Genomic DNA, 23,136 nt, shown 5'->3' with positions numbered 1-23,136 from the left:
AAGTTTGGACCTGGGCCACTACCATCATGGGTCGTGTCTTCGGAGAGAAGCGCAGGCAGCATCCTGGCTGATGGGTCCCCTGGGATCTGCCCTTGAGGTATAGAGACCAAGAGCTGGAGGGCTGATCCTCAAAGGCCAAAGGAGAGGCTGCTGGTGTGTGCAGCTCGGGGCGAGTGGAGGCTGGGCTTCGGCCTGGGACAAACAGCTCCTCCTTGCCTGGGCTCATCGTGGTGGCAGGGACACAGCCAGTCAGCTCAAAACCGCTCATCTTGAAGCCGTCCCACCTCAGCCCCTTAAGGTGGCGGAAGAAGCCCCGGACTGCCGGTGCGATGCCCCACACCTGTCAAGCCCCTGGGAGGTGTTGCTAAAAGCACGTACGTGCTGCTCCTACTGGTGGAGACGCAGCTTGTGTTTGCCGGGAAGATACTTTGGTTGGATTTAGGGTTTAGCTGCAGGATGGGGGCTCTAGAACTTTGCCCAGAAGCCTGGCTCAACAGTGAGCCTAGGGAGACCTTGCAGACCTCGCCCTTTTATCCCCACAAAGGCACAGTCCCCTTGCTCTACTGAGTCGAGAAAAGCCTTCATTATAAGTGGCCCAACCGCTGGCCCCGCCCTGCCAAAAATACTGATCAGTCTGAACGAGACAGGAAAGAAAGAGAGAGACAGTTTTCAGAGACTAGTGTGCTCCAGATGGGGGACTGGCGGGGGCCATATCACACCCTCTCAGGAAGGCTGCCTGGGGTGATGGAAGGGACACCAGGAGATTCTGGAATCCCTCCTCTACAGCAGTCTGGCTTGCTCTGGAGCCTCGAATGGGTCCAGCGGGGGGGCCTCCAAGAGTCTTCGTCCCCTTGTCTGTCACATGAAAGACCTGGGCCAAAGAAGATTTGAAACGTCTAATGTTCCAGCTGTAACATTCTGTGAGTCTCTCTGCTTCACCGTTAAGAGGTGGATAAACATCGAAAGGGTAATTCCATAGGGTAGGGTTTTAAAGCCTAAAGATATCACACAACCTTTATTCTTTATTGATTTTTTTTAAAAGACTGTCAGCCACCCTCAGTAACAATTGAATAAGCATTTGGAAGTCTGACGTCAGAAATGCTGTTCAGACAACCATTTATCCTTAAGTGCCTAACTGTGCCCGCCCCCACCGCGGCATCCGCTCCTAGAGGGCTGGCGACTGAGTCTTAACTTTTTTTTATATCCCTGAGTGCCTTTTATAGTGCCTGACACGCAATGGGTGCATTAAAATGCTTATGAAATCAAAGGACAGAAAGGTCTCCTTGCCTCTTTCAAAGTCAGGGTGGCTGGCTAGCTCTCTGCAGAGGGGTTGGGAGCTATCTACCGCTCCTCTTGGCTTCTGTCTAGCCCGAGGGGGCTGTACTTGAGGGGAGACTGTAGTCGTTGCAGAAATCACTCTAAGACCAAAAGCTGACTTCAGCTTCTTAGACCCAGAAGTCTGTGTTCAAGCTCATCCCCTCTCGAAATGTAAATTTCAGTCTGGGGAAGGAACTTTATGATACCTTCCAGCTCAGAAGCAAAACAACATGTGTTCTGGATGAGTCATGAAGTTCCCTGACCCGAGGCAAGTTTTTCTGGCCTGCTTGGCACCTTGCTTCTTACCTAAGCTTTGACAAAGAAGCCTGTAGTTCTGGGGAAAGACCTGCACTTGGGGGTTGATGGTGCCTAGGAATTGGGTGTGTGAGGCCTATTTAAACGAACAATTACGAAGGAAGTGTGGACATCCCCTACTGAGCCCAAAGGGGCTCACGAATTCCACATACAGAGAATTCAGAGTATTGGGAGATTAATGCATCCCTGGTTGAGGCCAGGCAGCTTTGCAGAAGCGGTGGGGTGTACGAGTCATTTTAGGTTTTGGGGGACAGGCTTCCAATGTGGTCAATAGTATTGTAACAGTGTCGTATGACGATAGGTTGCTAGTGGCCTGTTGCAGCCTCCACCCCAGGGATTGGCTGCCCGAGGCAGGGCCCGTGCCTTTGTTTTCCATGACCCTCCCTCACCGTGCATCCTGGGCACCCACCATGAGAAAGGGGCACAGACCTTTTGGTCTGTTGTCAACCGGCTGCCCCTCTCTAGCAACGCTGTCCTCTGCTGGAAGTTCTGCCACGTGTTTCACAAACTCCTCCGAGATGGACACCCAAACGTGAGTTCCTGGGGCTGCAGGGGTGACCAGGGAGCCCGGGGCCCATGCGGGGAAAGTGGGATCGCCTGGGGCACAGGGGCCACTGGCCACTCCCGCCCTGAGGGCCTTTTGGCTACTGGTGAGAGGAGGGCTTGTCTGTCTGGTCAGCCTCCCTGCCTGCCCCAGCCCCATCTTCTACCATCCTCTGTCTCCTTGCCTTCTCGTCTCTCATCGGCGGATCCCTTCCCTCTCCAGGTCCTGAAGGACTCTCTGAGATACAAAAATGAACTGAGTGACATGAGCAGGATGTGGGTGAGTTTGGAGATGCAGCCGGGGGCCACCTGCACCTTCTTACCCCTCCCCAGAGGCCATAGAACAAGGACCATGGACCGCAATGAATTTGTCTCTTTCAACTTGCTTAGAATTTCTCTCATGAGCATCACAGAGGGGTCAAAGATGGCCCCCAAACAGTACCACGATATCCATAGTCTTACTCGGGGGCCCTGGTAGCCGTAGGGAAGTTCTAGGGCCTGAGAGCTTCTCCTGCCAATGGAAGCTTACATCAGAATGTGCTCCAGGCACTGGGATCCCTCAGCAGTGACTGCCACCGTTCCTGTGTCTTTCCTTCTGATGGCCCCATGCAGGTCGCAGTACATTGAGAACCAGCATTCCCAATTCTTAATGCCAGGGCTCTTTCTTTCCTGTCTAGGGATTCTCAGTGCCTTAGGATGAAGGAGGAGGTAGGTGGTGTTATCAGCATCAATTGAAAAAGAAGGTTTTTATACACACACCAGGATCCCTCTAGATTCTGTTGTCCGAGGAGTATGTGCGTAGATGGGGTGTAATCTGCATTTTGAAGCCTCTCCCGGGTGGATTCTGTTATGTCTCATTGCCCCCACTGGTTGAGAACTCCAGCCCTTTCCTTCAAATTCTTACCTGTATCTGTCTGCACTCACAGAATGTTATGTCATCCAGTGCACCCATTGCTGACAAGAATACAGGCCCAGAGAGGGAAGCAGCTCTTCCTACATAACAGGCTAGGTAGTCTGAATAAAGCTGAGGGGGCCACCTAGGTGACTCAGTTGACTCTTGATTTCAGATCAGGTCATGATCTCACAGTTTGTGAGTTCAAGCCCTTCATCAGGCTCTGCACTGACAGTGCGAAGCCTGCTTGGGATTCTCCCTCTCTCTCTGCCCCTCTCCTACTTGTGCACATGCGCGCGCTCTCGCGCTCTCTCGCTCTCTCTCTCTCTCAAAATAAATAAGTAAACTTAAAAAAAAAAAAGCTGAGAGTTGTCCCCAGATCTCCCAAGTGCATATTGGAGAGCTTTCTATTATTATATCTCTAAACACGGGAAGCTTAGGTCTTTTTTGTTAGAATTTGCCTGGTGTGCCTTTTTCCTTCCTTTTAAAACTTTTGACTTTTCTAGGGGCGCTGGGTGGCTCAGTCAGCTAAGCGTCTGACTTCGGCTCGGGTCACGATCTCACGGCCCGTGAGTTCGAGCCCTGCGTCGGGCTCTGTGCTGACAGCTCAGAGCCTGGAGCCTGTTTCGGATTCTGTGTCTCCCTCTCTCTCTGACCCTTCCCCGTTCATGCTCTGTCTCTCTCTGTCTCAAAAAAAAATGTTTAAAAAATTTTTTTTAAAAATAAAAATAAAAAAAATAAAACTTTTGACTTTTCTATATTCTATGTCTTAGAAAAGTCCCTTATAAATAGCATTTCATTGGATTTTTGTTGTTGCTTTTCTTCAAGATAGCAGTCTTTGTCTTTTAACTGTACGTTTACTCCATTTACATTTATTATAATGCATGATATTTTTAGATTTATATCTTCTATCTTAGTTTGTGCTATTTTCCCCTTGTTTTATGTTTCTCTTTCTCTTCATTTCTTGTCTTCTTTGGATTGATTGGGTATTTTTTTTTTCTCATTCCATTTTTCCCTCATTACTAGTTAGGAGATTTTTTTTAAACTCTCCTTTTATTTTTTATTTTTTTGGTATGTTTTCCAATAATTACAAAATACACATTTAGCTTATCAAGAGCTAAAATTCCTGTCTTTATCTGTTTCCTATTAACACAAAAACCTTAGAATATTTTCCCTCCATGCCGTCCCTATAAGCTTGTAGGTTATTGTTGTTGTGTATTTTAATTTGGGTTTTGTTTTTCTTTTTAGACTCTATAAGATCTTTTGTTTTAATTGTTTTATTCAGTCCTCTTTGTTTCTTTAGATCTCAGTTGAATCTAACTTTAAATCTTTAAATATAACATCCAGGATTACTTTTTTTCTGCCTGAATTATTTTCTTTAGAACTTCCTTTAGTGAGAATCTCATGGTGGCAGATAACCGATTTCACTTGTTTGGGAATGTCTTTATTTCACCCTCCTACATGGAATATACTTTGTCTGGGCTTAGGATTCTGGGGTGACAGTTTTCCTCAGCACATGGACAGTATTATTCAAGATACCCTTCCACTGACTTCTGGCTTCCATCATTTTCAGGAAGTCGGCTGTCAGACTCATTGTCCCTTCTTTGAAGCAAATCTGCATTTCCTCTGGCCATTTTTAAGATCTTACCATGTATAGGTGCAAATTTATTGTGGATTCCTTAGACTTCTTAAATCTCTAGGTTAGTATCTCTTATCAGTTATGAAAAACTCTCTTTGTCTCTTCAACTATTGTCTTTCCTCTGTTCTGTCTTTTCCTCTGAGACTTTGGGTATATCCGTCTTTCTCATTCTATCCCCCCAGTATCTTTTTTTTTTTTTTTTTTTTGAGTAAGCTCTACTCCCAATGTGGGGCTTAAACTCATGACCCCAAGATCAAGAGTCACATGCTCTATCAACAGAGCCAGCCAGGCACCCACCACTACCACCACCACCAATGTCTTTAGACTTGTGTTTCATTGTTTTTTACCTGCTTATCCCTTTACTGTATTCTGGATAACCTCAGTAGATCTAGCTTTCATTTTATTTGTCCCCTTTTCAGCTGGATCTCATCTGTTAAACCTTTTCATTATATAATTATAATTTTAGTCTAGCTTTCATTTCTTGGAGTTCTTTTTTTCCCTCCAAATCTGCTTGTCATTTTTTATGATTTCTTGTGCCCTGCATGTATTTTGAAGCAGACTCTGACTTATTTAAACAAATTAAAGAGTGATTTCATGTATCACTTCTTATACTTCCATTATCTAGAGACCTTTGAGATATATTTCTGCTGTCCATTGTTTTTGATGAATGCTGTTCGTGCTATGGAGTTTCTTTTTGTGCTTAGTTATTTTTTACTGTGAGGTGCTCATTTTCCTAGGAATCTTATTTGTGGGAACTCTTTGAAGTCTATAATGAAGGCAGGTTCCTCCAGAGAGAATGGGCATTTGCCTCCATTAAGATCACTCTAAGTTAAATCCTCAGCTTAAGGTTTTGTGAATTCCAGGAAGATTCCCTTGAGCTCTGGCTCCTTTGGGTCCATTTCCAAGGAGTTGTTTTTCCCTCCTTCTGATCACAACAGTGGTTCAAGGGCCTCAGGGAGGACTTTTTTGGTGCAGGAGTGCTGGGATCTGTGTTATGTCCAGTTCACCTTTAGTTCTCCTACACCAGGAAGGCAGTCTTTGGCTCTTCCCCCAGACTCTTCAACTTCAGCAGGGCTAAGTTCACACCTGGCCCCTGAGGCTCAGAAAACCAAGTTCAGTTCACCTGGTGAGGCAAAACCCCTGTCCCTGCCAACTCCATCACCCCAGTATTCCATATTTTCTCCTAGTAGCTGTAAGGACTTGGTCCCTGGTCTGAAGATTCCTTACCCTCTCATTAGTTCATTAATGCCTTCAAAGAGAAGTTTTAAATATTTTTCCCAATATTTTCGTAATTTTCGATGGGAAAGTCAGCCCAACGTAATCTGACTCATTATCCAAACTGGCATTCCTTTAGGCCTGTCCTCCTATGTATTTTTCTCTTCCATTTGACTGAGAGTTTCTAGGTATTAGAAACCTTTTCACTCTTTTTTTTTTCCAATTAAGACCTTATTTTCTTTTAAAGCAAGTTTTATTAGGTTCACAGCAAAGTTGAGCAGAAAGTACAGCAATTTCCCATATACCCCCACCCCTAAATGTAGCCTCCTCTGTTATCAGCATCCCCTACCAGCGTGGTACATTTCTTACAAGTGATGAACCTTCACTGATACATCCTAATCGCCCAAAGTCCGTAGTCTACATTATTGTTCACTTGTGGGGTTGTGGTGTTGTCTATTCTGTGGCTTTGGACAGATGTATCATGACACACATCCATCACTGTGGTATCGTACAGATGAGTTTCACTGACTTAAAAATCCTCTGTGCTCCACCCGTGCATCCCTGCCCATCTCCTGCAGCCCCTGCCAACCACTGGTCTTTTTACTGACTCCACATTTTTGCCTTTTCCAGAGTGTCCTGTAGTTGGAATCCTTTGGTGTGTAGCCTTTTCAGACTGGCTTCTTTCTCTTAGTAACATGCAGTTAAGGTTCCTCCATGTCTTTTCATAGCTTGATAGCTCATTTCATTTTTAGTGCTCAGTAATACCCCATTGTCTGAGGGGACCACGGTTTATCCATTCACCAACTAAGGGGCGTCCTGGTTGCTTCCAAGTTTTGGCAGTTATAAATAAAGCTGCTCTAAACATCCACATGCAGATTTTGTCTGGACTAAGTCTTCATCTCCTTTGGGCAAAAACCAAGGAGCGCCATTGCTGTATTTTGTGGTAAGAGTATGTTTACTTTTATGAGAAACTGCCACACCATCTTCAAAAGTGGCTGTATGCTTCTGAATTCCCACCAGCAATGAATGAGAGCTCCCATTGTTCCCTATCTCCTCACTGGAACTTGGTGTTATCAGTGTTCTGGATTTCGGCCATTCTTGTAAGTGTGTACTCCTATTTCAGTGTTGTTTTAATTTGCATTTCCTGGTGACACACAACGGGGAACGTCTCTTCACATGTTTATTTGCGGTCTTCTTTGTGGTGAGGTGTTGGTTAAGGTCTTTGGTGATTTTTTTAAGCAGGTTGTTTGTCTTTTTATCGTTGACTTTTTCTTTTAATTTTTTTTAATGTTTATTTATTTTTGAGAGAGAGAGAGAGAGAGAGAGAGAGAGAGAGAGAAACAGAGAGAGAGAGACAGAACACAAGCTGGGGAGGGGTAGAGAGAGCAGGAGACACAGAATCCAAAGCAGGCTCCAGGCTCCGAGCTGTCAACTAGAGAGCCCGAAGCGGGGCTCGAACTCACGAACTGTGAGATCATGATGTGAGCTGAAGTCAGATGCTTAACCGACTGAGCCACCCAGGTGCCCCAATTTTTATTGTTGAGTTTTAAGAGAATGTTATATAATCTGGATAACAGTCCTTTATCGGCTATGTTACACTCTGTGGGTTCTCGTTCTGTTAACGGTGATTTTTGCAGACTTTTTTTAATTTTAATGAAGTCTAGCTTGTCAGATATTTCTTTCATGGGTCATGATGTTGGTGTTCTAGCTAAAAAGTCATTGCTGGGGCACCTGGGTGACTCAGTTGGTTAAGTGTCTGACTCTTGGTTTTGGCTCAGATCATGATCGCACGGTGTGTGACTTTGAGCCCCTCATCGGGCTCTGCACTGATGGTGTAGAACCTGCTTGGGATTCTCTCTTTCCCTCTCTCTCTGCCGCCCCACCCCTGCCCCAGTCTCTCTCTCTCTCTCTCTCTCTCTCTCTCTCTCTCTCTCAAAATAAATAAACTTAAATAAAATAAAATAAAATAAAATAAAATAAAATAAAATAAAATAAAAAGTCTTTGCCATACCCAAGGTCATCTGTGTTACCTCCTAGGGTTTGTTTTGTTTTGTTTTGTTTTGTTTTCAACGTTATTTATTTATTTGGGACAGAGAGAGACATAGCATGAATGGGGGAGGGGCAGAGAGAGACGGAGACACAGAATCGGAAACAGGCTCCAGGCTCCGAGCCATCAGCCCAGAGCCCGACGCGGGGCTCGAACTCACGGACCACGAGATCGTGACCTGGCTGAAGTCAGACGCTTAACCGACTGCGCCACCCAGGCGCCCCACCTCCTAGGGTTTTTTATAGTTTTACATTTTACATTGAAGTCTATGATCCATTCATCTTTTGGTTTTTGATCCTGGTGCGTTTTCGTATGAAATACAGCTGCCTTTGATGATGAGCATAGTTTCACTTTGTCTTTCTGCTACTTTCTAATTTTTCCATGATGAACAAGTATAATGTGCAACTCATAAAATATGATTCTTCATAGAAATGAATACATTAGGAAATACTGTCATCTCTGGCATTGATATCTTTAACTTCCTCTGATGACCCAACTCCCTTTGGTGCCCTTTGAGGCATGTTCCAGTGGGGTTCCTCTACCTTAGAGGATATAGATGCACCCAGAAGAAAATGTAGAAGTCAGACCTCAAGTGAGAACTACAACTATTCAGCTCAAGGGTCCTTTGTGCCAGGGTGCCTGGGTGGCTTAGTCGGTTAAGCTTCCAATTTTGGCTCAGGTCACGATCTCACAGTTCGTAAGTTAGGGCCCCGCATTGGCTTCTCTGCCATCAGCACGGAGCCCGCTTTGCATCCTCTGTCTCCCTCTTTCTCTGCCCCTCCCCTTTTCTCTCTCTTTCTCCCTCTCTCTCTCTCAAAATAAAATAAAACATTAAAAAAAGAGAGTTCTTTGTGCCACCATGTCCTTCCTCCTTTGGGTATAACTGGCAGTTCCAGGCATCACCCTGCTAATTCCAGCTTCTTCCCAGACACCCAGGACACGACCACATGGGCAGCCTCCATGGGAATGCTTATTCGTCCCCAGCCGGGATCCATCCCATTTCAATCCCCCCTCCATGCAGAATGTTCTAGCCTCTCTTAGTTTGCTGGAGTCCATCTGGAGGAGGTGTTTCCTCTCCTGCAGTTAGAGAGAGAGAGACAGAAGGAAGGAAATGGCTTGTAGCCAGACTGTGATTACTAAGGGTGGGAGACTTTAAATTCTTAAATCTGAAGCCTTGTCTAGAATTCATGCAAAGGAAGTTCTCCTGTGTGTACACAAGATGATACCGTAAGAATGTTCGTTGAAATAGAGCTTATAACAGAAAAACTTGCCTACAACTAAAACATACAACACTAGGGAGTTTGTTCGATAAATTACATTACACTCGGATAATAATATCACTGAAAATGATGATACAGGAGAAAATGTGAGAAGATAGAGAAAAAGAAGTATATTAAGTTAAAAAATGGGTTCCATTTTTAAAATTTTATTTAGTTTTAGAGAAAGGGAGAGGGGCTGACAGAGAGAGAGAGAGAGAGAGAGAGAGAGAGAGAATCCCAAGCAGGCTCCTTGCTCAGTGTGGAGTCTGACACAGGACTAGGAGCCTGATGCAGGGCTTGGTCCCATGACCCCGGGATCATGACTTGAGCCGAAATCAAGAGTCTGGATGCTCAACCAACTGGGCCGCCAGGTGCCTCCCATTTTTAATTTTAAAATAAAGGTAGGACTCAGAGGATTTTTAGGGCAGTGAAAGTATTGTGTATGATACTGTAATTGGCAGGTACAGGACATTGTGCATTTGTCAAAACATAGAATGTATCACACCAAGAGTGAATCCTAATGCAAATTTCACTTTGGATAATAATGATGAGTCAGTATAGGTTCATCGGTTGCAACAAATGTCCTCTCTTGTGCGGATGTTAACAGTGGGGGAGGCTATGTATGTGTGGGAACAAGGGGTATATAGGAGAGCCCTGTACTTTTGGCCTAATTTTGCTGGGAACCTAAAACAGCTCTAAAAAAACCATAATGTCTATTTAGGGGCACCTGGCTGGGTCAGACAGTACAGCATATGACTCTTGATCTCGGGGTCATGAGTTCAAGCCATGTGTTGAGTGCAGAAATTACTTAAATACATAAAACTTAAAAAAAAAAATGTCTAGGGGCTCCTGGGTGGCTCAGTCAGTTATGCGTCTGACTTTGGCTCGGGTCATGACCTCCCAGTTTGTGGGTTCAAGCCCTGCGTCAGGCTCGGTGCTGACAGCTGGGAGCCTGGAGCCTGCTTTGGATTCTGTGTCTCCCTCCCTCTCTCTCTCTCTGTCTCTCTCTCTCTCTCTCTCTCTCTCTGCCTCTCCCCCCCCTCAAAAGTAAACATTACAAAAAATTAAAAATAAAGAATATCCATTTTAAAATAGGTCTATTTAAATTGAAAAAATTAGATCAAATAACACTTTGTGCCCCAGAATGTTAGCCATGATTGTATCTTCTGTCTAGATGAAGGCTGATGTGTGTGTATCTGTACTTGTCTGTGTTTTCCAAATTTTCCACAATGGCCATTTGTTGTTTTCCAGAATTGAGAAAAAAAAAAAACCATCTATGTATTGTTTATAGAAGTCCCGGCCATCAGTCTCTCACCCAGGTGTTGTTAGTGGTGACCCTTGCTTTCTTTTCTTTTCTGGAAAGGGCCACCTGAGTGAGGGCTATGGACGGCTGTGCAGCACCTACCTCAGACTGCTAAGAACAAAGATGGAATATCACACCAAAGTGAGTCTGCGGACAATTCTGCCACCGCCCCCGGCTCCCCCAGCTCCTCCCGTACGGTCCCCTGGCACCTCCCTGAGCCTGTCAGGTCTTTACGGGAATAAGGCAGCCCAGGGCCCCTCAGGGAGTGTTTGTACCATATCCAGTGAGAGAAAGAGATTTCACACGACAGCTGCAGTCAGGCCCCCGGGATGGGACACGGAACCGGGCGTTTGGCCCACGTCTCCCGCCCCTTCTGGAGAGGAACCCGGTGCCCTGGGTTGCCTTAGGAAGGTGTTTCAGAAAGCACCGCCTCGACTGTTTCTAAAAACGATCCCTCCATTTTATATAGTGAGTTTCCACACAGAACCTTCTTTCTGTCCACGTATGGCGTTAGACAGTATTTCTTATGCGCCCGATGCAGGTAAAACCGTTGTGCTCGGTACCAAGTGGCACATAAGGATACATAGGAAGGGTCGGCCGGTCAGGAGTGCACCGATCAGTCAGAGGGAGGAGGCTTCTTACCTGCAGCACCCTGTAACAGTGCACAGCGGTCACTTGAGCCTATGGAAGGAGCCACAGATCACATTAGTATGAGGAACAGTCAGGTGCAGGGTGGCAGGGGTGGGGGGTGGCTGGGCAGCTCGGTGAGACCATCTCACTCAGAGTGGAAGATGGTCAGAGCCTGATCGAGACGGTGGTCCCTGGGACAGGCAAGAGCGGCAGGGACTCTCTGAAGACTGGCAGGAGGGGTGGGGGGCAACAGCTAGGGAGATGGCGGGGCCTGTGGGAAGGACCTGGGCAATAGGAAGATGCACAGGAGCCCAGGGAGACAGAGTGAGGCCACAGGTGCTCTGGACTGAGGGTTTCAGGAGGACAGAGGACAGGAGCGCGTGTCTCCTTGTGTCCTATGTGCTGTCCAGCGTCTAGCCCAGAACAGGCGCTCAATCAGGACTGCTTGGATGAGTGACAGAATCAACCAGAACCTATATCGGATGGAATAGCACACAAGGAGGGCTGATCCTGAGTCAGGAAAGAGCTGGCCCCTCCTCTTTTGAAGCTGGAGAAACAGAAGGTCAGCTGGTACATTCAAAACAGGGAAAGGAGTGAGAAGAAGGATGCACAGGGAGTTCCAGTGATGTCAGGAGGAAGGCACGTGAGGAGGGTGATGGCATGGGCACCGGGTTTGAGAGCGGGACAGTTTGAGGTCAGGACAGTCATTGATGGATTAGGGAGCCCGTCGGGGCCAGGAGCAAGGACTGTGAAGGGGCTCCAAGGCTGGAGAACATGATTAAAGGGTGACTCCAGCTCTGAGTCCCTCTCCAGGGACATTGGCAGCTGGTCCTCAGCACAAAGATCCAGGTTTACCAGGTTTTGACAGCAGTGTGGTGGAAGGACAGGCAGCAAGAAAGGCAGGGGACCAGGGGACCAGGTCTCTGTAATGTCCAGCCCGAGCGAGGAAGTAAACATGGCCAGAAGGGGGCGCTCAAGGAACCAGCCAGCTCTGAGATGGAGGCACAGGAGCGGTGAGCGTGGGGGCAGCAGGGGACAGCCGGGCAGAGGGTCAGTGGACAGCCAGGAGGTGCCTGAGTGGAGGATCTCTGTCTCCCTGTGGAATTGAGACCCCCTTGACGGAGCAACCACCCATCTGTCTGTGCCCATCTACACCTTTCCCTTTGCCACACTGGGGAAGAGATAATGATACGGATATTTGACAAGATTGCTGATACGTAATAATTTTTCCTGACTTTGGGGGTGCATGATGTAATGTTTTCCTACCTTCAAGTTTATTTTACTCATTATGTTTCCCTAAAGCTAATATCCCCCCCCCCCCCCCCCCAAACTCCCAAGGGCAGCTTCAGAAAGTGGCAGAAGGACAGAGGGAAGCATGGGTAGGACTCAGAATGTACTGGCGGTGCGCGAATGCAGCACTGTCTGTGCTTCGTGGTTGGTTGAGGTCCGACCGCTGTCCCGCTGGCTCTCACTGCGGCACCAGAGAGCATCTTTAGAAGAGGGTCCCAGGACCCAAATTGTTAGGACGGAGCCCTGTCCTGGCTCCCAGAGAGGGGTGGAGCCTTTACCTGTGATGATGGGCAGTGGATGTCCTTTGACGTGAGCTGGTTAAGGGGTCTGTGTGTACGTGAGGTTGTGTGCCCTGACAACCCCCAGGAAGGATGTCGGTGTTGCACGAACAGAATCAAGCCTGCTGCTCCCCGAACTCAGTGTAGACAGTTTGCCTGGTGTCGGCTTAGTTGAGGTGCTCTGTCCTGACTTCATTCCTCTGCCTGCCTTGCCAGAATCCCAGGTTCCCTGGCAACCTTCAGATGAGCGACCGGCAGCTGGACGAGGCTGGAGAGAGCGACGTTAACAACTTGTGAGTGGACGTCCTCGTGCGGTGGACCCAACGGGCAAGGAATCTCTTGTCAATGTTGCCACTTCTGGCTGGGGTCACACAGGGCCTGACGGCAGGGACAGTGGCTGGGGTGGGGCGACTTAGTGCCGGTGCCCCATCCAGAACCCTTCCAGGCTGTCCAGGGTTCACTTCTCAGTGTCCCCTTCTGCCCTCCCACCCCAGCGTGGTACCTGCCCTTCCCCTCTGCCACTGTCACTGTGGAATTCACCCTGTTTGATCTTCAGATGGCCTTAAGACCCGTGTAGGCGGGGCTAGGGATTGGAGCTAGTGTGTGGATCTGTGTGTGTCTGTGTGTCTGTGCGTGTGTGCATATGCTCGTGTATGCATGCAGGCAGGCATGCACATGTGCACCGGGGACAGAGACAGAAACACAGAGCGTGGGGAGGGAAGCCTTGGCCTTGGGCTATGGAGTATAAGCTCTCTTTCCTCTTGGGTCCAGTTTCCAGTTGACAGTGGAGATGTTTGACTACCTGGAGTGTGAACTTAACCTCTTCCAAACTGGTGAGTCTCTCGCTCCCGTCTGGCCTAGGCTCTTCTGAGAATTGCCTGATTCCAAACTTTGTTCCCGGCTTGGCCCAGCCGTCCTAGCCCCTCTCTCCCTACAAGTTGTACAGCGCAGGCCAGGAAATGGGGATACCCACACGCTATCTCTGCTCTCTCCATCCCCAGTGCAGGGAAGGACTGGAGCTCTTGGGTATTTTCAGAGTCAGTGATTTCATTTTGAGCAGAATGACCGTGCCCCCTACCCTGCCAGCTTCCCTCTAGAGGCCCAGGCCTCCAAGAGCCCAAAGACCGGTTTGGCCTCTTTGATAACCTCTGGACTGTGGCCCCAGCACCGGTCGGTCCTTTGTCTGCTACTCAGCTGGGCCGGCAGTCGGGACCGATTTCCGCTCAGGAAGGGGGGTTGCTGTGTGCTGTTTGGTCAGCAGCTGGGGTTGACCCGCCGGTCGAGTTGAGTTTTGGCCAAGTCCGTGTACGAAGCCCCTTCCTACAAGCAAGGGGAGTTGGCCACACTTCCGGGCTCCCTTCGCTGAGAGTTCTGGTGCCTCCCGGCTGTCAGCCCCTCACACTTCCCTGACAAGAAATCAGGAAGGAAGCATTCCATTCCCTTCTCTCTGGTGTCCCCTCTTCCCCGCACCCCCCCGCCCCCAGCATGGCTCCCCTTCCTTCCCGGGGAACAGAAGAGCCCGTTTTCTAAGATTCACCATGCGCCACGACAAGTGTTCGGCTCCGTGAAAGAGTGGATTCCAAACTGCAGGCATTCGTGCACAAGCTTGGCGACCTTCTCAGCGTTTGGACGTGTGGGGCCCACTCCTGGGGTTCTGATTTCCTCAGGAAAAAAAACACTCTTTCACCCTGAATTACAACTTCTTCCGCATGTTCATCTGTACAGGAGCTCGCAAATGGCCTGTTAACCAGCCAGCGCTGTACTGGGTCGGCAAACGCCTTCCTGCCTTGGCCAGTCAGTTCAGGGCAGGTCATGGTGAGAACAGCACCACACACAGTTGGAAACCGTGGTTTGTAGGAGAAATAAGACGCTTGGCCTGCTAGCCACCTTGTCATACAAAAGTCAGTAGTTGAAACACAAAACAGAGTCCCCGCCCTAACGCGTTCCCAGCCAGGTAGGAGAAATGGTGCGGATGCGTTTTTTTGAATGCATCGGCAATGTTTGCACAAAAGTACACCAACAACTGTATGCTGTCGTGGCTGCCTTTCAGTTACTAGTGGTGGGTGGGGAGGTCCTATGGGGATAATTTAGAATTTGTCGACACTCAGCCTCGGAATGTGCTTAAATCTGAATGCAGGTAGGAGTGATATTGCAGGGGTTGTCATCCTTGGGGGAGTCCTGTCCAGAGCCTGCCACTCAGGTGACCCGAGGCCTCTTCCGGGCCTCCTCAGACCCACCTGCCGCTGCTGTAGGGGTTATGGGAGAGCAAGTCAACTATTTGAGCCTCTATGGGGGTCGCTTCCGGCCCTGACAGACTTGAGTAGCCACATGTGGCTAGCATATTGAACAGCTCCTACAGACACTTCCGTCGTCACAGAATTCTGTCGGACGGTGCTACCAGGTGATTCTGCTACATGAGAACCACTCAGCTGGGAAACACAGTTTTCAACCCTGGCTGTGTATTAGAATTACCTGGGGGGCTTTGGAAACCTACCAATGCCCCAACCCTACCCCAGAACAATTAAGACAGAACGGGAGATAGGGCGGTTGCAGGCAAACATTAGCAGGCTTTAAATTTCCCCCAAGTGATTCTGATCAACCTGAAAGCCAACTCCTTCAATAGGTACAAGACCTTTTTGAGGTATGTGCGCTTTGAACCGTCTGCATTTTACAGAAAAGCATCTGGAGGCACAGCGAGGTTGAGGAACTTGTCCGTGGTCACACTGCTCTAGATGTTACTGGATGCCAAGGGGCATTCCTGGAAGGAGGCAGGAATTCCTGGAAACCTGGCCGCCTTGCAGTGACAGCTGCTTTTAATTTGTGTCAAAAAGAAAAACTGTCTTTTAATTAGAACTGTTGGGTTGTTTTTTCCTTTTTGTTTTTTGTTTTCAGCTGCCAGAATAAGCCTGTTAACGGGGATTAGCAGTCTGGGAAGCCAGAGTACAGCAGTTCTGGGCTTTCCCCCGGGGCAGTCCCACTCACTGATTTTTTTTCATTGCTGGCCATAGTGGAGTCTACGCAGGCGGTGGGCAGCCACTGTGGGAGGGAATTCGGCCCTGGCCACTGCTGTGCGCGGAGGGTCCACGGCCAGGGGTCCGGTTACTTGGTTTAAGAACAAGGGGGTAGGGGGGCGCCTGGGTGGCTCAGTCGGTTGAGCATCCGACTCTTGATTTTGGCTCAGGTCATGATCTCACGGTTTGTGAGATCGAGCCCCGTGTCAGGCTCTGCGCTGAAAGCATGGACCCTGCTTGGGATTCTGTCTCCCTCCCTCTCTCTCTCTCTGCCCCTCCCCCCCCGCTCACACTGTCCCTGTCTCTCAAACTTTAAAAAAAAGAACAAGGGGTAGGGGGCGGAGGGTAACATGGAGGGGTCTGTGGAGCGAGACACTTAAGGGAATGACGTGCGGTCTGGAGCTCAGGAGAGTGGAGGGCAGTACTTCTGCTGGCCAGCCCCCCAAGGACCAACAGCAGCCTTCGATCCTGATGGTTCATCCTCGGCCCTCCCAGATTCTCCAGTTGCCCAGCCAGGGCTCCTGCGCATGTCCCCTTCTGGTGTCCCAAGACGCTGTGGCAAGCCACCAGGAAGCCAAGGCTGAATTACTCCCTCCTTTGTGCTCTGATCAGTGTTTGATTATTTTCCCCTGCCTTCGAGGGACTCACCCTCCGGTTCCTCCGTTTTCCTCTCCCACAGGAGTGTCGTAAGGGGTAACCGCACCACATGACCCAGCGTGTGCACAGAGCAGGTCCTCGGTGCGTGTCTTCTGCCCCCTCCGAGAGGGTCACCTGCAGTTTCCTGCCCCTACCACCTGTCTCCCTTTCTATCTCCTAGTGTTCAATTCCCTGGACATGTCCCGCTCCGTGTCAGTGACGACAGCTGGGCAGTGCCGCCTGGCCCCGCTCATCCAGGTCATACTGGACTGCAGCCACCTGTATGATTACACTGTCAAGCTCCTCTTCAAGCTCCACTCCTGTGAGTACGCCCGGCCGGATCATCTCTGCGCGCTTGGGGCGGGTAAGGGGTCGCAGCCTGAGGCTCTCCCCGGAGAAATGCGGTCCCCTCAGCGCCCTTTCTCCTGCTGCTCTCAAAGGCCCTAGAGCTCCCGACCTTCTTAAGAGTGGAGACGAGCAGGGCACAAGTTTTGGTGTGCCCACTCACCATAGGGTTTCCTAGGACAGTCCTTTCCCTCTACCTCTGGCTTTATCGCACCTCTGTCCGTATGTGTTGTGTATCCTGGGACCCACACAAATGATGCCAGACCCGGCCTAGACCCACAGGAGCAGGGGCACAGTGGTTTCCAGAGCGTTACAAGTGGCATTTTGTGGGGAAATAAAAAAAAAAATATAAAACAGAGCTGCTCTAGTAACCGGAGGGCCACCCCCTACCCAGCCAGACACCCCGGGATGCTTTCGTAGATTATATTTTGGAAACTACTAGTCTCGTGGATGTTCTCATGCTTTCACGTGTGCTTCTCGCTTAAAACGGCGTGTGTGGGTCCTGCCCCTGCAAGGTCTGCGTTGGTCAGTCTGGTAGGTTAGGGGTCTCCGTTATTAAACCGTATCCCAGATGAAACTGATGTGGGTGGTTTCTGGGCCACCCTCGGAGGTGTTCACCACGAAGGATATACACATGACGGAGAAACAACAAGAGTCGAGGCCCGAGTGGACACTAGCAAGGTTTTGTGGCCCTGGAAAAGGGGACAGGATGAATTTTAGAAGACAAGGACAAGGGATCACTCTAGAACTGTGGTCACTGACGAGATGCGGATCTGGTGATTTAGACGGGACGGGGAAAGCGACATTCAGTCTGGTTAGTCTGGGAACAGTGTGAGGAAGGGAGGTTGGAAATTCGACGTTCAAGCGTTAGAAAGGCGTCGAGGCAAGTGGACGCCCCCGGAGGGGCACAGGGTGGACTGAATGCCAAGAGAAGAAACGCAGTTGCCCCACAGAGTATATACTTCTCTAAAAATGAATGTTTGATTTTAGAATAGTTTTAGATCTACAGAAAAGTTGTAAAGATAGTTCAGGAAGTGCCCCTATACCTTGAAGCGAGTTTCCTCTGTTGTTAAGATCTTTCATGAGTATGGTACATTTGTCACACTTAATGGACCAATATTGACACACGACTCTCAACTGAAGTCCAGATTTTATTCAGATTTCCCCAGTTTTTACCTCGTGTGCCATCCAGGACGCCACATTATATTAGTCTTTGTGTCCCCCTAGGCTCCTCTTGGCCGTGACAGTGTCTCAGACTTGTGACCTTGACGGTTTAGGGGAGAATCGGTCAGACACTTGTAGAATGTTCCTCAATTTAAGTCTGTCCGCTGTTTTTCTCACGACTGGGGCTAAGGGTTCTTGGGAGAGAGATCACGGAGGTACAGTGCCATCGTCATCCACCGTTTATACTTGGCATTCTGAATTCTCATACATTTTGCATGTGCTCCCTATTTATACCAAACATCACCTACCCAAAAATTACTAAAATGTAAATTTAAGGAATAAAGCAAGAAATAAAAGGATCGCTGAGCTGTGATCTGTGGTTGAAGTACACAGAGTGACATAATCTGGGAGCAGAAAGGACCTCAGAGAGCCCGCTCTGTAGGGGCGGAGGCCGGCGCTTCGATGCTGCCACTCGTCCAGCATCATGCAGTGGCAGGGCCGAACGAGCACCGGACTGAGATCCTGAGTGTTGTCCGCAATCTTTGCCTTCGCACAGCCAACCTCTCAGGCAGGCTCTCTGGATCCCTTCCGTCCCGCAGCTTGGTCAGGTCAACCACGGTCGCTTCTGTGGTCAGGGACACAACTTCCAGCCCACTGTGCCCAGGATGGCTTGCACTCCGGGAGCAAACAGGAGGACAGATTTGAGGGACAAGCGCCCCCCACCCCGGGTTCCCTGCGGGTCCTTCTGGGCCCCTTGGTTACCAATCCTGGGGCAGCTCTAGGCCAGGAATGCCCACCTCCCTCCTCCCCCCGCCCCCGCACTGGCAAGACTGGCCGCAAGCCCCAGGGTGGCTGGTCCCCTCCTTCCAGAGCCCCGCTGTGGCTCACCTGGTCCTCCTGTGGTCCTCTTCCCTCTCACTCTATTCCAATATCTTCCAGGTCTCCCAGCTGACACCCTGCAAGGCCACCGGGACCGCTTCATGGAGCAGTTCTCGAAGTAAGTGGCTTATGGGAGAGAAATGAAGGCGAATCCAAAAACTGCTATAAAATCAATTAATCCTTGTAAGAGCACTTGCTTTATAACGATTGAGGATCGCCAGTATCTGAATGGCAAAGCAGTAAAGTGAGGGAAAGTAAGTAGGACAGCAGCAAACCTACCACTGGCTGGGGAAGCCATCTGTTCTCTGATAAAAACCATACACACGTGTAGAAGAAGGCGATTCCGTACATCCATTCATCACCTGCTGTATGCCCAGGGCTTCACCCTCTGTTTCCTCTTCTTACATTCTCCTACCGCGTAGGGTCTTACACCATGTACATGAAAAGCAACGCCCAGATATGTGTCTCTAGCAGGACCTTGGCTCCGAATTCCAGTCTCACATACCCGATGGTCCGTCTGACATCCTACACCAAACTTACATCTCAAACTGAACTCTAGATTTTCCTCCCAAAGTGTTCTCCCCAGTCTTCTCTATCTCAGTAAATGCTGCCACATCCATTTGGGCCAGAGACCGGGAACTCCCCATTTTCCTCATCCCCATCCCCCACGTCCAGTCTAGCAGCAGGTTCAGCTGATGCTCTGCAAATATATCCTGGTTCCAGTCATAGCTCCTATCTCTCTGGCTGCCATTGTTGTGTGCCAGGACCCTCCAATATGGCGGACACCCTGAGTTTCCACTGCTGCCCCCTGCAATTCTGTCCTCCCCCAGCAGTTAGAACAACCTTGTGAAGACATCAGTCCCTTGCTCAGAACCTTCCGGTGGCTTCTGATTACACCGAGAATAAACTCCAAGCTCTTCTCCGTGGTCCCCAAGGCCCTGCTTGCCATCTCTCACCTCGTCTCCAGGGCTTATGAGGTTTCGGCCACACGGGGTCTTCTTGTTCCTGGAACCTACCCAGCACATTTCTCTGTCAGGGGCTTAGGGCTTGCCATTCCATCCCTGGGGATGTTCTCCCAGCCTGGCCAGCTCTGGATCATCTTCCATCACCTCCTCACAAAGGCATCTCTGGCATTAAATCTTTTAAGATTTTATTTTTTATTTTACTTTATTTTATTATTTTATTTTATTTTTATTTCATTTTTGAGAGAGAGAGAGAGTGCACGTGCACACAAGTTGGGGTGAGGGGTACAGGAAGAGAGAGAAAGAGAAAGAAAGAATCTGAAGCAGGTTCCACACCCAGCAGAGCCCAATGGTGGGGGGCTGGATCCCACGACCGTGAGATCATGACCTGAGCTGAAATCAAGAGTCTGACTCTTAACCGACTGAGCCACCCAGGCCCCCCTTAAATCTTAAATCTCTTATTTAAGTTGGGTTTTCTTCACCTCCTGTTCCTCCAACCCCAACCCCGCCTCCCCATATTCTCCAGGCCAGTGCCTTGTTTCTTTCATGGTTCTTAGAACCAGCTTTATTTCTGCTTGACTACCCATTCTTACGTCCCTAGCTCCTGATATGTAGCAGCCAGTTACCCACAAATATTGGGATAAATTACTAAGCGAGGAAGCCAGGTGTCTTGTCTAGAAGAGGAAGAGATTATCTGACCGAGGGATAAATTATTCTGTGCATTTGGGCAAGATGATCACTGGTGAGGCAAGAAGTACAACTCAGCTTTCGTTACGTGTGCCCCAGAAGAGGGGAAGGAAGCACGAGAGAGAGGGAGAGAGAACCCAGGTGCCGAGAAGGGCACTGGGGCTCAGCACGCTGTATTTGACCCTCTTGTTTTGCCTATTAATTTCTTCATCCCTGACAATAGAGGAAAAATACCCACCAAATCCCAGGCTTCTCCTACTGGTTCCGAGCCACAGTCAGAGGACAAGTTCAGGGTTTTGCTCACCTCCCGGTTTCCTTATTCCATTTGAAAAGCCTCATATGTTTATTCTATAATAAATGACTTATTAAATCCTAGGAGACAGGCCCTGGGGCTGATTTCCTGGAATGGTAAATTCCAGTAGCTTATGAAAGCAGTGCGGCCTATTACTGTTGGCTCCAGCCCAGAAAGAGGGGGATGTGTGGTCAGGTGATTTTATTTCCTTTAATGTTCTCCTAGCTTATAAAAACTTCTGCCGTGAGCAGCTGTCTCACTTTCTCCTCTGCACAGACCTGGCAGCTCCCGGAGGCCTCAGTGTCGACGACTTTGGGGAAAGCACCAATGACATCACAGGGGCAGTTCCAGCCTTGGGGTCAGAATGGCTGACATGAGATCCCAGGGGTTTAGTTTATTGGGCTGAGCTGAAGGAGATTCTGAGAGAGGTTGCAGAGAGAGGGTGCTGAGACCCACGATGCTCTTTCCTCTCAGGAAATCTGTCTGGTGCCCTCTGCTTTCTGGGCCTTCCATGTTTCGATTGAAAACAGAGACCTGAAGACGAGAAAAAATATTTGGTTTCTTCACCCCCATATCCATCCAAGATTAGGACACAGTATAAATAGATTGCTTTCCTCCAATGAAGTCTTTCTTGATGAGTTGATGCCTCTGTGCATGGTACTGTGGTACCCCTAGCTCAGCAGGGCCCAGGCTCTGCCCTCTAGAGGCTTCTAGTCTAACTGGGAGGTAACACACAGCTTTAAAGCAGGGTGAGTTAATTAAAAGGAGCTTTACCTTAGTTTGGGGGTTGTTTTTTTTTTTTTTTTTTACTTTTTTTTAATGTTTATTTATTTTTGAGAGAGAGAGAGAGAGCATGAGCAGGGGAGGGGCAGAGGGAGAGAGACACAGAATCCAAAGCAGGGTCCAGGCTCTGAGCTTTCAGTCCAGAGCCCAACACGGGGCTCGAACCCATAAACCGTGAGAACATGACCTGAGCTGAAGTCGGACCCTTAACCAGCTGAGCCACACAGGCACCCTGAGGAAATTTACCTCAGTAATTAAGTTCCCTTCCCTTTTCTTATGGTTAGGTGGTTTATCCTCAGAGAGAGTAAATTTATTTTCGTGTTATTCTAAGCCGAACATTCTTGGGAAGAGACATCAGCCAGACAACAGCGTAGATTCTGTGGTGATGCAGATCTTGTTCTGGGATGATCCACTCTTCCAGAGGATTCGGTCATTTGAATCCCTGTCTCCTGTGAGGACTGGCTACAAATGACCTTCCCCCTGTAGCATCATAATTGAAGCCCAGCGCCATGGAAGCCGTCTCCTTGACAGCCCACGCCTTTGGGCTGGGTGGGCAGCAGGAGAGCTGGGTGGCTGCAGTGTCCCCGACCCGGGGCTGGGGAAGGCGCCCAGCACCCCTGAGGCCCTTCTCCACCCCCCAGGTTGAAAGATCTGTTCTACCGCTCAAGCAACCTCCAGTATTTCAAGCGGCTCATTCAGATCCCTCAGCTGCCGGAGGTAAGCGTGCCTGGCCCCTTGGCCGTGGGAGCTGCCGGGTCCAGGGTGCTCGTAAAGACCGGCAGGCCTGGTCGGTGACGCGGTTCGGGGGCGTGTCTTCCCTCTTCAGAACCCACCCAACTTCCTGCGAGCCTCTGCCCTGTCAGAACACATCAGCCCCGTGGTGGTCATCCCGGCCGAGGCCTCGTCCCCGGACAGCGAGCCAGTCTTGGAGAAGGATGACCTCGTTGACATGGATGCCTCACAGCAGGTGCGGAGCGCCTCACTAGAACCCGAGGGGGGCGGGGTTGGAGCCCAGCAGGTGGCGTGCCCCAGGGGCGGCCCTTCCAGCTGCCCCATGCACACGGGAGAGGACGTGAGAGGCTCTGGCCAAGACCCTTTGACTGTAACCAAGATCAGCTGCCATCTAACCCAAGCGCTAACCTAGACTGAGCCCCCTCCCCCCGCCCTGTGGTCCCCGGGAGGGACCACAAATGGATTTGAACCCAGTTAAGAAAGGGTCCTTTTTCACATGTCACTCATCTGACCCCTTCCCGGAAGTCTCTGGGTCTCTAACTTTGTCTTCCCTCCCTTTTGGTCACCACAGAACTTGTTCGACAACAAGTTTGATGACATCTTTGGCAGCTCGTTCAGCAGCGACCCCTTCAATTTCAACAGTCAGAACGGCGTGAACAAGGAGGAGAAGTGAGTGGGAGCTGGGCACAGCCCTCGGGTGGGGAAACTAGGTGGAGCCGGGAGCCGGCTTGCCGCACCTAACCGGGGCGGGATGCTCCGTGGCACGTGGGCCCCCTAGAGAAACGTCTTGACCCACAGCCCCGTGATCCCAGAGGGAAACAGAATGGGGCTGAAGTAACGGTGAACCCATGAGTGTTAGGTTCAGGTCTGGGAACACTGAGGGTCTTAGCATATAATTTATGGGATCTCAAAGCACT

General features: G+C 49.5%; 1 protein-coding gene and 1 long non-coding RNA gene across 2 annotated transcripts in view; one reads left to right on the top strand and one right to left on the bottom strand.

Moving 5' to 3' along the window:
- The window catches only part of HIP1 (huntingtin interacting protein 1), a 147,087-nt gene that overhangs the window by 101,496 nt on the left and 22,455 nt on the right, over window positions 1–23,136 (top strand). The window contains exons 3-12 of the mRNA XM_049639234.1: window positions 2,022–2,164; window positions 2,399–2,455; window positions 10,591–10,671; window positions 12,945–13,021; window positions 13,500–13,561; window positions 16,557–16,697; window positions 18,824–18,881; window positions 22,129–22,204; window positions 22,314–22,454; window positions 22,791–22,888. Coding sequence (XP_049495191.1) covers window positions 2,022–2,164; window positions 2,399–2,455; window positions 10,591–10,671; window positions 12,945–13,021; window positions 13,500–13,561; window positions 16,557–16,697; window positions 18,824–18,881; window positions 22,129–22,204; window positions 22,314–22,454; window positions 22,791–22,888 — 934 coding nt within the window. The remainder of the gene's footprint in view (window positions 1–2,021; window positions 2,165–2,398; window positions 2,456–10,590; window positions 10,672–12,944; window positions 13,022–13,499; window positions 13,562–16,556; window positions 16,698–18,823; window positions 18,882–22,128; window positions 22,205–22,313; window positions 22,455–22,790; window positions 22,889–23,136) is intronic.
- LOC125928532 (uncharacterized) lies at window positions 21,045–21,988 on the bottom strand. Its single transcript, XR_007459687.1, has 2 exons — window positions 21,734–21,988; window positions 21,045–21,238 (listed from the first exon to the last, which is right to left on the bottom strand). It is a non-coding gene; the product is annotated as an uncharacterized LOC125928532 (long non-coding RNA).

This window comes from Panthera uncia, chromosome E3, assembly GCF_023721935.1.
Source record: "Panthera uncia isolate 11264 chromosome E3, Puncia_PCG_1.0, whole genome shotgun sequence".
In the NCBI taxonomy this organism is placed as follows: Eukaryota; Metazoa; Chordata; class Mammalia; order Carnivora; family Felidae; genus Panthera; species Panthera uncia.
This window is presented reverse-complemented; position numbering and strand designations above follow the sequence as displayed.